Source organism: Gossypium hirsutum, chromosome A11, assembly GCF_007990345.1.
Source record: "Gossypium hirsutum isolate 1008001.06 chromosome A11, Gossypium_hirsutum_v2.1, whole genome shotgun sequence".
Taxonomy (NCBI): Eukaryota; Viridiplantae; Streptophyta; class Magnoliopsida; order Malvales; family Malvaceae; genus Gossypium; species Gossypium hirsutum.
The window spans coordinates 8,204,103-8,217,998 of record NC_053434.1 but is presented as its reverse complement, the minus strand read 5'-3'; the positions used below and the strand labels follow the sequence as shown (position 1 = coordinate 8,217,998).

General features: G+C 28.0%; 1 protein-coding gene across 1 annotated transcript; it reads right to left on the bottom strand.

Moving 5' to 3' along the window:
- Positions 1–3,483, bottom strand: LOC107957285 (agamous-like MADS-box protein AGL6). The gene is made up of 8 exons (NM_001327655.2): positions 3,230–3,483; positions 1,854–1,929; positions 1,646–1,707; positions 1,422–1,521; positions 1,225–1,266; positions 958–999; positions 666–805; positions 1–339 (listed from the first exon to the last, which is right to left on the bottom strand). The coding sequence occupies exons 1-8, from the start codon at positions 3,409–3,411 to the stop codon at positions 252–254; spliced, it is 732 nt and encodes a 243-aa protein (NP_001314584.1). The 5' UTR covers positions 3,412–3,483; the 3' UTR covers positions 1–251.
- Between the last annotated feature and the right edge of the window lie 10,413 nt (positions 3,484–13,896).

The window sequence follows — 13,896 nt, the reverse complement described above, 5'->3', positions numbered from 1 at the left end:
AGGCTCAAATGGTAATAGTGCCTGAAATTGAAATATAACAGTAAAAAGCTGTATATATATAGGCAACAGTATATATCACAATAGAGGAGAAATGCTCCTTAAGATCCATGCATGTTTTCTTATGTTGTACACTTGAACAAGCTGTCTCTATATATATATATGATGGCAATATTACAAATCCCAAACAAAAAACAAGAGACAAAAATCACAAAAATATTATATATGTAGCTGTGTTGCTTTTAGGAGAGGGCTCAAATGACCCATCCGTGGATGAAGTTGGTCTCACCGGCCATGCTTTTTGGGACTGAAGATCCTTCAGCCTGAACAAAGTGATGGTACCTGATGCAACACGCAGAAGTTGGTCAGAACTCACTAGTTTTCTAAAATAAATAATATGAAAAAGAAAAAAAAGAACAAAAAAATTGTGATGAGCTTTTAACATTCAATAATATCCAATGTCATGGTTTTCTTTCACATGGTCATATTCCTCGTAACATCTAGTTCCTGTTGTTATGCATTGAAGAGGGGTTGCCTCTTGGTTTGTAGAGCTTGATATATAGACTATGTTTTGAGGGATACCGACTGTCTATTGAAATTGTGCACTTCTGGATTCAAACCATCCAAACAGGTTCAAATTATTTGTTTGTGTATATAACAATGGTTACCCTATTTGCAGAACAGGTTCATGATCACAATCCATAGGATGTGGGTGAGAAGGATGCAGAGGAAAGTTGCTAGTTTCAGCTGCTGCACCACTACTCCATAAACCTTGGATTGTTTTGAGGTTTTGTCCTTCTGCCTCTAGCTGAAACTCCGAAAATACAGGGAAAACATTAGCTTTATATATAGTGTCCAAAGTGCAAATGTGGAATCAATTAACATTTTTCATTTACTGGCGGTAGTGTACATAAGATGAAAGTTTAAGTGAAAAAGGGATGTTTGCTAATCAAGTTTAACCTTGATTTTCAGCTGTTTGTTAAGGTCTCCAAGCTCACGCTCCTGCCAAAATATGAAAAGCAGCTGTTAGATATGAGTTCATGAAGCCAAACCTTGGGTGCAAAGCAAAAGAAGTTAAGCATGATCCTTGTTTGTGAGGAAATGGGTAAATAAGATGAAAGTTTATCAACATTTCAGCACCATTGGAATGATATCTTGGTAAAATTGTATTGTTACTGGGAAATAATAATAATAATAATAATAATATATTACTACTTGCTTAAGTACCTTTTTACGGAGGTCTTCCATTTGTTCTATCATGATCTGTGTCTGCAGTTAAGAAAAATGAATGCCAGAAAATTCACATGCATGTAAGTGAATAAAATTACTAGGAATAGCTTAATATATATTATATAATATAAACCTTGTGAAAGTAGCAAAAAAAACTTAGTAGGGCTTGTTTATAAAGACATGCAAGAAAGTACCTTCCTTTGTCTAGCCAGTGCAAGAGCTCCTTCAAGCTGTTTCTCAAGGTTTTGCAGCTCCTTAACATTCAATGGTCCAAGATCTTCTCCAAGCAAATGCCTGATATAAACATATATAAAATGAATAGAGATCATTACTTATATTCAACAAGTCAATAAAACCTTTTTTTATTTTTATTTTTTTTGACAAATAATATGGTTTTGCTTTGAAAACAACATATAACCTTTGAGTGCGTTGCAGTGCTTCATATTTTGCCTTTAACTTGGTTACCTCTTGGTACCAATTCTGTATCGATATGCAAGAAGACAAAGTCAAGCTCATCACTAATAATGGCAGTATATTTATTTACAGATAACAGATAACCTTATTACGTAATAATTGGAATACTGGAATCACTACAAGACTCGAAAAAATGTAGTGACCAAAAAAACCTGTGTTTCGCGTTCAAGGCTGTTGTCTTGAGGAGTAAAGCAGCAACGCTGGTATCGCTCAAGGGTCTTGCTCATACTGCAAAAAAAGGAACTACAAAGTTACCATATCATCTCTCCATATATAAACCTATTAAATGTAAGAATTGTGTTAAAGCTGGACAAGACACCATGTAGCACCATTATTTTCTAACAGTAAAACCTAGATCTCAAGCTGCAAATTTGACATTACACCTTGTAAAAGGGCTCAAACGAAAAAAAAAAAAAGGAACTACGGAGAATGAAACAGAAGCGTGGCCTAAACTAGTGTGTATTTTAGTTAATGGTAAGCAGAATCCAGATATATTGGGTGAAGCGTAAAACAAGAGAGAAAGAGAGGGTGATGAAAACAAACAGTCTAAGAGGACGATACATAAAACAAGGCAAGAATTCGTAGTAAAAAAAAAAAAGGGTTGAAGCGCAAAATAATCCTTAAAAATCCCCCAGAATCAAGCGAAAGCCGAATATCTAAGTGGGGGTGTTTGATTTTCTAAGCCCCTACAACCACCGCAACATTGATATTATTGGTGGTGAAAAATACTGGAAAAGTAGAAAGTAGAAGCAATGGTTAAACCAGAAGATCGAAGGATTAAAAGACGTGAAGCCAAAAGAACCATCCTGATTTCTCCACCGACTACTCAGTACTAGTTCATGCTGCTGCTTCTTTTTTGTTTGTTTGTTTGTTTTATCTGGAGAATGTAAAGGGAAAAGAAGCAAAACCCTAGATCTTGCACAGAGCCTAAGAGGTCATAAAGCAAAAACCTAGTCTTTTGATTGGATTCTGAGAAAAGTCATCATAATTCATACTGGGTTTTCTTTTTCTTTTTCTGTTTATCCTTCTTTCAGCTTTCAAGTGGAAGGAAAGAGTCAGTTTTGGTACTAGTGTTCCAACACTAATGAGTGAAAAACTAAAAACACTTCACAAGGCAGCTGAAGACCCGGTTAAGAGTTAGAAATAAAAAGAAGTTCTTTTATTGTTTCGGATATGAGATGAAACGTGTCGACCGGTCACTGGTAAATTCAGGTTTTCCCATGAATGATCTCGTAAAAGCCAAGGAAATTCATGACAAGGCCCAGATTTTGGTCATGTTTGCAGTTAAGTCAGAGATAACAAATAACTAAAGTGTATGTAAATGACCCATTAATCTTAATTAACGGTAAAAGAAAAACACTAGTAATATGCCAGTATATAAAGCTAAAGAATAGAGAAAGATGGAAGAAAGCAAAAATTAAAAAACCCACAGAGAAAATGAAGGAAGAAGAAGAAGAAGAATCAGCTAATTAAGAAACATCATTTGGTTATACAGTAACATACATACATACATATATGTACTCCCTACCCTGAACTGCCAAACTCGTAGAGCTTGCCACGACTAGAGAAGATGATAAGAGCAACCTCAGCATCACAAAGAACAGAAAGCTCATAAGCTTTCTTAAGCAAACCATTTCTTCTCTTAGAGAAGGTCACTTGTCTGTTGATCTTGTTTTCTATCCTCTTCAGCTCCACTCTTCCTCTCCCCATTTTTTTTTGGTTTTAGAACAATGGCTGTGGTGTCTGAGAGGTGGGGTTTTGGTGTTATACAAAAATGGTGATGAAGAAGATAAAACTAAGGAGTGTACTAAATAATTGCTTGGTCTGAGAGAGAAGTGAAAGTTTTAAAAGGCTATATAAATTATGCAAATATAGAAATGTGCAGCGGGAAGCTTACTGGATCTTCTTTTGCAATAAAATGGAAATCCCATTGTATCTCTTCTTTTCTCTTTATTCTCTTTTCAGTTTTAATTTTTAGCAATCCTCTCTATTTATTAATAAAGATTAAAATTTATCAAATGTGTCTTGTTTTCTCTTAATTAGGATTATTCTAGTGAAGTGAATCCAATTTATATATGGATTTTTATTTAAATTCAATTATAAAAATATAAATATATTTTTTGGAATAATAGGTATGGTTAGACAACAAGATGAATTTAATGTTATTTTCTAATAATTATCGAATTATTTAAAAAATAAAAAATATAACTAAAATTAGAATTATAAATAAATCTAAATAATTATTAGAATATATAATTAAATTGACGAATGTTAGGAAACATACAGTTCTAATGCCTTGAAAATTGGATTCCCAACTCAAATCCTCAACTTTTACTGCTGTACTTAGCAAATCGAATGTTTATTTATATGAAGAAAAAAAAAGCACTAATGTTTTTAATAATTTTTCTTATTTTAGCTGAGAAAAAGAAAAAGATTAATGTTATAGGAATAATTGAGAAAAATGAGTAGTTGCGGCATTTCAAGTAATTGGATGTTTCGCGTGTACACGTGAACCTTGCCCCAAATTACATCAATAAATTTCATGATGATTGTACAAAAATAGTTTTGCTGGAAATAATTATGAGCAAAATTTTAATGTCCTACTCCACTAAAAATTTATCACCCTAAACTCTATACTTTAAATTTTTTCTTATTAAGAGACTTAAATAAAATTTTAAAAAATTTGAGGGACTCATATTAAAAGCTGTATTTCAAAAACCCATTTTCTCATTAGAATTTATTAAGTAAAGTAGAACATTAAGTATTAAAATTTTAACTACTTATAAATTTATTTGATATATTACTTAAAATTAATTATTGAATATAATTAAATTTTTAATGAATATAAATTTTAAATTACAAATATATATATATTCTATATTTTATCTTTAATTTTTAAACATTTTACCTTATTCTAAACTCAAATCAAAATTTAAATGTAAAGTTTTTATAGGGTAATATAATATTAAAATAAATAAAATAAAATTGAATTAATTGAAAATATTCTCCATTACTTATTATTTTTCATATTTTTTATAATAAAAAAATTTAATTGTTTTATTTTAGATTACTATGTGTAAAAAAATTAAATCATTAAAAATATTAATTTCAAATGAATTAAATAATTTTCAATGGTCTATCAAACAAGACCTACATCACAATGTTGAAATTGAATTATCAATTTAAGAGACAAAGTGTACTAAAAATAGAAATGATATATTTTTATATATGCCCTTTTATCTGATAGTTTATATACATAAAATGTCTAAAATTAAGAGAGCCCTTAATTGAGAGAATAAAACATATTTAAACAATCTCGAACTATACTAAAAGAAGTATATCAATGTCAATTAAATTAAAATTCTAAGAGTGAGATGAATTTGTTGACATTAACATTTAGCCTTTGGGTTTAAAAATTCCTTTGTCCAATCTTAAAATTTGGTTACTTGAAAGACCACTCATTTTCACTCCCCAATCATTAGTACGCTATATATCACACTGCTGAAAATATCATACCCAAAACGAAGAATTTGTAATTAGTACTGGACATTGCCTTTTCCTAGTAATTATATATATTGTCCCCTTGCATTGCATATTTAGAATAAACCCAAATCAGAGAACATAACCCTCACATTCCATTATTCAATTAACAACATACAAAACCAAATTTAATTAATTGAAAACAACCAAGCAACATAACAAAAATGAGATTACAAGCCTAAAATATTAAATAATATTCAAGACATTTAGGAATGTATGGGACACTCTACTATTTCGACTTATGTATTTCTTGGGAAAAAATGAAGAAGAGAAGATTTGTTAGTGATTCCATTTTGTCTTCCTAATTCCTGTTTTTGAGTTCAAAGTCACAGTTAATATTACACCATTTCTATCTTTAATTACTTTTTAGCAATAATCGGTAAAAGTATTATGGAGGCCTTTTTATTAAGACCCAGATTGCAGTTTGTCTTTTACTACTCAAAAAAAAGAAAAAATAATCTCTATGCGTTTAAATCAAAGAGCAATTTGATAATTTATACTGTTAAAAACTGGTAAAGTAGTGGTAAATGGTATTCCTAGTTTTTAACAACAAAAATGGGTGAATTTTTTAACAAAGGACCAGTGTGCTCTATGATATATTGCACAAAGATTAATTTACACATTTTTTGAATAAAAGAGACAAAATACAATCTAACTCATTGTACAGGGACTATCATGGTACTTTTACCAGCAACAATCCCATTAATTTATTTTTTGAAAAAAAAAAGTCTAGCTAGGAAGTGGGGTAAATTTGAAGTTTATGCCAATTTTAAATAATATTTTAAAAAATAGATCGATTTTGAAGAGAAAAATAGAAAATACGTCTTGCAATAAGCCTTTTTTGTTGACTTGTCTGAAAAAGCGTTTCCATTACTAATTTAACATATCAATTTTTTAGTTAAATGTTAGTAGTTTTGTTCTTGAATCTCGAGTTCAAATTCTTTATTACACATATTTACATTTTTTTATTTCATATTGTTTTAAATTTTTTATATATATAAATAAAATAATAAATATAAAAAAAGGTGCTTAAAACCTTAAATATTATTTAAAATTGGCATATCCTTGAAATTTACCCATAGGAGGTGAGTTAATTAGGGGACTGATTAAACACTTTCCCTCCAAGAAAAAGCAATACCGTTTTTCAAAAAAGAAAAAAGTTTGATCACTCAATACAAAAAAATTAGATGGATGATTAAACAAACACAAGATATGGTTGATGATGTGATTAAAAATGGAAAACCATATAGCACTAGCAGTTGGCATAATATGGTAAATTCCATTATTGCTGTTTCTTTGATTGGGAAATAATTGAAGCTAAGAGGTTTAAAAGTTAAAATATATGGGGTGGCAATGGAGTAGTTTTGTTATCCCCTTTTTTGCTTGTTTTCCCACTAAGTTTGCTGTTGCATCATACACTCTGTATGAGTTTGAAAACGGAAATATGCTTTTTAGGAAGTAGAGACAATGACAGACTGAGAGAACCCATATTCCTCTTCTGTTGCACTGTAGCTGTTAATAATAATATAGTCTACATTATTCGCTGCAATGCACAACCATTAAATAAAATGCCACTTACATTTTTTTAGGGGTCCAAACTTTGTTTCTTCCCTTTGGACCTTTGATGGTCTTTGCCGGAACCTCATATTAAATATTGTTCTTAACTTCATTCACCATAGTATCAACTCAATAGTTTCTTCTTCCTTAATGGTGCAGGCCTATATTTTCAACCCGCATTAATAAACACAGTTGAAAATTTCCCATTTTATACCACTTAAACTAACTTGTTTTTCTTTCTTACACAACCCTTAGCCTGCCACAAAGTCTTCGTGGACTAGCTTGGTTTAATAATGTTATTAGAGTTTTGTGATCTGAATTCTATTTGATTTGATCTGAAAGGTTTGAGATGTAACTCACTTTTTAAAAAAATAAAATGAAGAAATAAAATTAGAGATCTGTGAGGTAAAAGTTCAAGAACTATACTTCTTCTATTAGATGGATTGTTTAACGCTTTAAGGGTCAGTTTAATATTGTTTTTAAAAAACACTTTTGAGATAAAAACATTACTAAATAAAATGTTTTTAAGCTTTTCAAAAGTTTTTTGGGACGAAAAAAATGCTTTGTAAAAACACTTTTTTAGCCAAAAGCATAAAATAAAAGTAGAAAAGTTTAATTTTTGCTCACAAGTGATTTTGTGTTTTTTGGCCCAAAAGTACTTTTGAGAAGTAATGTTAAACTAAGCCTAAAATCTACACATTATTGCAAAACTCTTGTATTGTTGTTTTTTAACCTTAGTGAATTTCTCTTTTTTTACTCGTGATTTTTTCCCGATAAGGATTTTTCACGTAAAATCTGTGTGTTCTTATTTTTCTTTCTTATTGTTTTGCGATCATTCCTATTGCTATTATCGACGTATAATATAATAAATACAATTAATAATTTAAGAGGAAATTCAAATTCAAACTTAGAATAACTGTAACGATCCGATAGTCAGGAGTGTTAGAAAGTATATTTCCGAGACTCCGTTACTATAGATTGGACTCGTGAATATTTATTAAAATATTTACGAAGCTAGTTGTGTAGTTAATTAGGTTTTGGTTAGGTAAATTTATATGAATTAAGAGTAATTAGGTATAAAAACTAAATTGCATAATGGATGAAAGTTGAATTATAAATTAAAGAAAAGTTAAAGGGATTAAAGAAGAATTATGCCAATGTCTTAATATGAGGCGGCATAAGGTTGATTTTTTTTGTGAATTTATTATGTATGTGTATTATAAAATAATCCTTAAGTGTTAAGTATATACATTATATTATAAATTAATATTATAATAAAACAAATAAATGAAAGAAAAAGAAATCGAAAAAGAGACAAAGCAAAAACGAAACAGAAAAGAAAAAGAGAAAGAAAGAAAGAAGAAAGACAAGGCTAGGGGTTTCAAGTTTCCAAGTTCAATTGGTTAGTTAATTTAGTCTTCTTTTTTTTTTTTTTAAATATTTATGATTTTGGAATTTCAATGTTAAATACTACCCGAATCATATCAAAATTTTAGAAATTATTGAGTTTTTAAGTTTTCAATGTTGAATAATTTTATTATTAGGGGTTAAATTGATAGATTTTTAAGTTAGAAATGAAAAAGGATTAAATTGTAGAATAAATTATAAATTTTAAGTAATAGAGACTAAATTGTGAAAAATTCAAAATTTAGGAATTTAAGTGAAAATAGAGAGTTAAATTTAGTTTAAAATGGAATTTGTATGAAAATATAAGATTAATTATGAAGAATAAAAATTAGTATCGGTTTAGGGACTAAAATGAAATTGAGATAAATATGGAATAAAAATTGAAATATTAATTATGAGATTGAATTGTGTTGTATTGATAAATTTTAATTATTTTAATTTCGTAGCTAATGTCGTACCGGAATCCTCGACTAAAACGGGGAAAAATAAAGTTGACATCGAATAGCTCAGAATTTCTATTTTGTATTTCTATAATCAGAACCTAGTTACTAATTGTTGTATTTTAATTTAATGTTTATGATAAGTGGTTGAGGTAAGTATTTGGCATTTTGATATTGAATTGAATTAAAGTTGATGGAAATTGATTGAATTGGTATATATATTATGATTGTATTAATTATTTGAATTGAATTGAATTCATGTGTATAAGTGATTATATATATATAATTTGATACAGGATATTGATTGTTTTTGAAATTTGAAATTAAACCTTATTAACTATATCGGGCTGAGTCGGATATAAATGGCATGTCACAGGATTGGAAGAGTTTAATGATTTCTTCGACTTCGAGTCAATGAGCCATTGGGTATCAATTTATTTCGGTTTAACTGATGAGACACTTGGTGTCAATTTACTACTTTGAATTTATTCGATGAGACATTGAGTGTCAATTTATTACGTTGAATTATCTGATGAGATACTGGGTGCCAAACTAGTGTGTTTGGGTGATCCGTGTATCCGTTCGAGTCCGAGTCGTATTAATAGGGGTAAATGAATAATAAAATTTTATAATTGATATTGAAATGGCATGGTATGAGGAATGAAAGTGAAATAGTGAATTGAAAATAGAATGTGAAATATGTTGTAAATATATGGAATATACGAGTTATATACTCATGAAATGAATATGGAATGGATAATGCAATTGTATAATGAAATGTGAAATATATTGTGAAAAGTTATTTAAATAGCAAGTATTGAGAATTGAGACATTTATGAAACAAATGAAATATGATATGATTGTTGTAATAATTAAATATTAATATATGTTTATATTTCAATTGTATATTTGTAATTTCTTATCTTTAAATATTCGGATTATAGAAATACTACCGAGTTTTTATTCAGTGTGCGGTTTTGTTTTCCGTGTGCAGATTAGGTACAATGATTTTGAAGAGTTGTAATTGAGGTTGTAAGCATCCATCTCATCACATCTCCAAGTGCCAAGAGGGTAGTTTCAAAATTTTAAATAGAATAGCACATACCTAGGAAGATCAAGTGTGTTCCAAGTAGTAGGGACTAAAATATAAGTTATATAAATTTATTTATTTTTATTATTTAAATATATTTGTGATTAGCCAAAATCACATTGACACTAAATATAATATTTCTATATTAAGTTTCTCAATTCGAACTGAGTATAAGGGTGTTATAATAAAAAATTAAGGACATTGAAGATTAAACTTTAATTTTATTATATAAGTCAATTAGATTGGCCTTCAAATTTTATCTCATTTATTTCCCTACTTTATCGTAATTATACCTTGTAAATGTTGTAATAATATGAAAAATAACTGGACTCCCTTGTCTGCTCTTGCTATCTAGATTCTGGAACACATTCAAGGCTCGTTATTCCGAGGTTTGGTGATATGTTTCAAACTTTTGTCCTAAAAGGCTGCTATATCATTTAAATCATGTGGATTCCCATGTATAACAATTTCACGTTATTTTTTATTTCAAACAAGTTCAATTTTTGCAGCTCTATATTCTTAGTATTATGGTTTGGGTTGATTTTATATACCATGAGTTTTAATTGAGTTTCGTTTCGAATTTAGATCATTTTAAATTTGGTATTTATTATTCAAGTTATTATGTGTTTTAATTGATTTAATTTGGGTTAAATAAATTTGTGTTATTGATTTTGTTATGAAAAATTAAATTAATTAAATAAAAAATTTGAATTTAGGTTAGATTACCAAGTCTAGTAAATGAATAAAAAGCTATAATGTATTATTCTGTAATTAATAATTATTCTTAATACAATTTAAAAATACTTTATCCTTTTTCGCTTGTAAAAAAAATTAATTCTATTATAATAATTATTATTCATAAAAATCATACATGATAAAAGAATCCTTTTTTGTTTTGTTGAATTTTATTTGCATCTAGTTAGTTTAATTATAATAAAGGAATTATCTTTTAAGAAAACACAAATTAAAAAATCTCTAGATCTAATTAAATAAATAAAATGATACAATAAATATTAAAAATTCCTTTTGAATTTTCAAATTATTATTTCGACACGTTTTTATTTATCAATTAAAATTAAAAGTTTCTTAACAAATTTTGATATTTTACATTGAACTGACCTCTTCACTTTTAATATTAACGATTAATTAAAAAATGGGATGGTTCCTCGCAATGATAAAAACAAAATATTAGCAAAACCATAAATATTTGTATGATTTTCACTCACATTGCGGGTTGAGTTAATTATTTATATTTTTGTTAAATTATAGAGTAAAATTTTAATTATTACAATATGCTCAAAGTTCTTGTACTCTTCATATATTTAGAATTTGATATCCATACCTTTATTTTTGGAATTTTAGTCCTCTATTTTTCAAATTTAAAAATTAAGGTTCATTTGTAAACCCTATTAAAATTATTCTATTAAATTTATTGATGTGACATTTTAAAATTAGAAAAAAAAACTCACTTAATATCCATGTAACAAAAAAATAACATTGTAATTGACTCGAATTTAATTTAAAAGTGTTAACAATTTTTAAAATTTACATAAGCATTTAATCATAATAAAATATTTAGACTAACTAATGACATTGTAAAAGGTGAAGTACAAAATTATGCTAAAATTAAAGTATAGAGATTAAATCTAAAATTTGAGTGAAATATAGGAATCAAAACTAAAATTTACCCATAAAAGTTAGAGGAATTAGAATTAAAATTTAACCATTAACTAGCCATGTAAAAAAATATAGAAAGAGAAAACATTGGGCATGTTAGAGCAGATTTGAGTGAAATATACTAACCAAAACTGAAATTTAGTCATAAAAATTAGGGGTATTAGAATTAAAATTTAGGCATTATCTTCTTATATAAAAGAAAAAAAAAAGAAATTTGAGTGAAATATATAAATCAAAATTAAAATTTAACTATAAAAATTACAGGGATTAAAACTGAAATATAATCATTATCTTGCCATGTCTAGAAATAAGGAAAAACGTTGAACATGTGTCATGTAAGGAAGACCTTAGGTTCTTCGTTTTATATATCGTTGTATAAATATTGTTGTTGCTGCGTTTCATGTCAAAACGCTGTTCGGATTTGAAAAGCTTCTCTTTGTTTTTCTTTCATCAGTTTCGGTGATTGGATTTGCAAACATTACTTGTCGAAAAAGAACTATAATTATTTGGCAACAAGAGCGTGATTATGGGCCTAAACACGCGGATGATAATAATAAGCAAAATGCAATGGACAGATGAAACATTATAGGAGCAATATGGGAAGAATTCACACATTGATATAAAATTAAAGTGATTTTATATTTAATTTTTTATACGATTAATACTTTAATCATTTAATTATCATGTATTATATTCTATTCATGTAGCTCATCCATAGATTTTTTAATTGATCGGGTCACCTGGTATAAAGTGCACAAGTGGAATATATATAGAAGTACACTTTTTCTATTTTAACCTTACTGTATTTTCTTCTATTAGACTTTGATCAGAATAAGGTTTTTAAACCTATAAATAGACATAGTTGTCTTTCCTTTTGTATTACTCAAATTCAATAGTTAGTGAATTTTTCTTCTTCTCGTGGTTTTTCCGAAAGAGTTTTCACGTAAAATCTGTGTGTTCTATTTTTCTCTCTTTCTTTGTGATTCATTGTCATTATCGACATTCGAATTTCATAATATACAATATATTAGATTAATATAATAGAGATATCAAATTTAATCTAAATTTTACATGTATAATAAGTAAAAATGTTTTAATAAATTTAACAGTTAAATTATTAAAATATTAATCGTATAAAAAATTAAAAAATATATAAAATATGATAAGTAAATTCCTATAAAAACCCTTAAAGAAGGCGAAAGCGTGCAAGAAACTAAAAGGGATGATTAAAATCTTAATCTGATAATTATTTAGTGAGTTGTATGTAAAAGAAGCAATTCGATTTTACACGTGACAAAACAAACTAGATTGTCTTGAAATATCTATATCTTGTCTGATAAGCAATAAATCTTAATTTAAACGAAATTTGAGATAAAGCTGGTTAAGCCTATCATTACATGAATTGATTAATACTAAAACTACTGATTTTGTCATTTATAGCTAAACATGGGTCTTTGTCCTCTCTGTTAGATGTGACTAAAAATGCAAGATTTAGTTACCTGTTGTGCAATAACGAGAATTTAAATATCTAATTTGTATCTCATCTAACATTATTTCATCCAAACCTACCATTAATTAGCATTCGAATCGCATCATCATATTTGTGCATTTTAGTACGGCAGCTTGGCCTTAATGAAGATTATGACACTCGAAAATAACGGAACACCCTTTGCCGTCGGATTAGCAAATTGGTCTCGAAGGGTGAACTGTGTTTGGAAGGAAATCTCCCTTATAAAAATATCAAAATTAGTATGACAATTAAGTTTTACAGAACGTAGGGAGGGAGGGATTATGGAGGTGTGTAGATGAAGAAAACTTACAGGTCAATTACAAAGTAACACTTCTTAAATTGAAATTATTGTTGGTTAAGCCAAATTTATCACGAGTGAAAATGATGGAATCTGTGTCATAATTAATTTTTATTAATTAATTTAAATTAATTAAGAAATAATAATAAAATTTATATTATCATTAATTTAAGTGATAATATTAAGTGATTATTATAATTAATAAATAAAATAATTTAAATTTTCATAGAACAATCAAATGAAACAGTTAAATTTCACCTAAACTTTCTTTTATTCAAGTAACTGACACTATCAAAAGGGATTACCTAAGCCATGCTACATAGTTCAATAAACTTAGAAGATCTCTTTAGAAATATCTCAAGAAGACGATGAACTTGAAGATTGTAACTCTTTTGAAATTATCAATAAAATTGACTTTGAATTTTCAAGTCTAACTCTTGACTCAAAATTTGTGTGTTTAAGGTGATTTAAAGTTTCAAACTGTATATGATACGGATTGTGAAGAGCTATTATTAAGGGATGTTTAAATTATATTTGATAGTTAAGAGAGAGATAGAGAGTGATTGCATATATAGTGTTTTTATTATAAGTGATTGAATTCTTTTGTCTCTCTTATTTGATGTTGGAGGGAAGTTGGCTTAGTGTGGATCCAAGTTATTAAACACTCTATTCTATA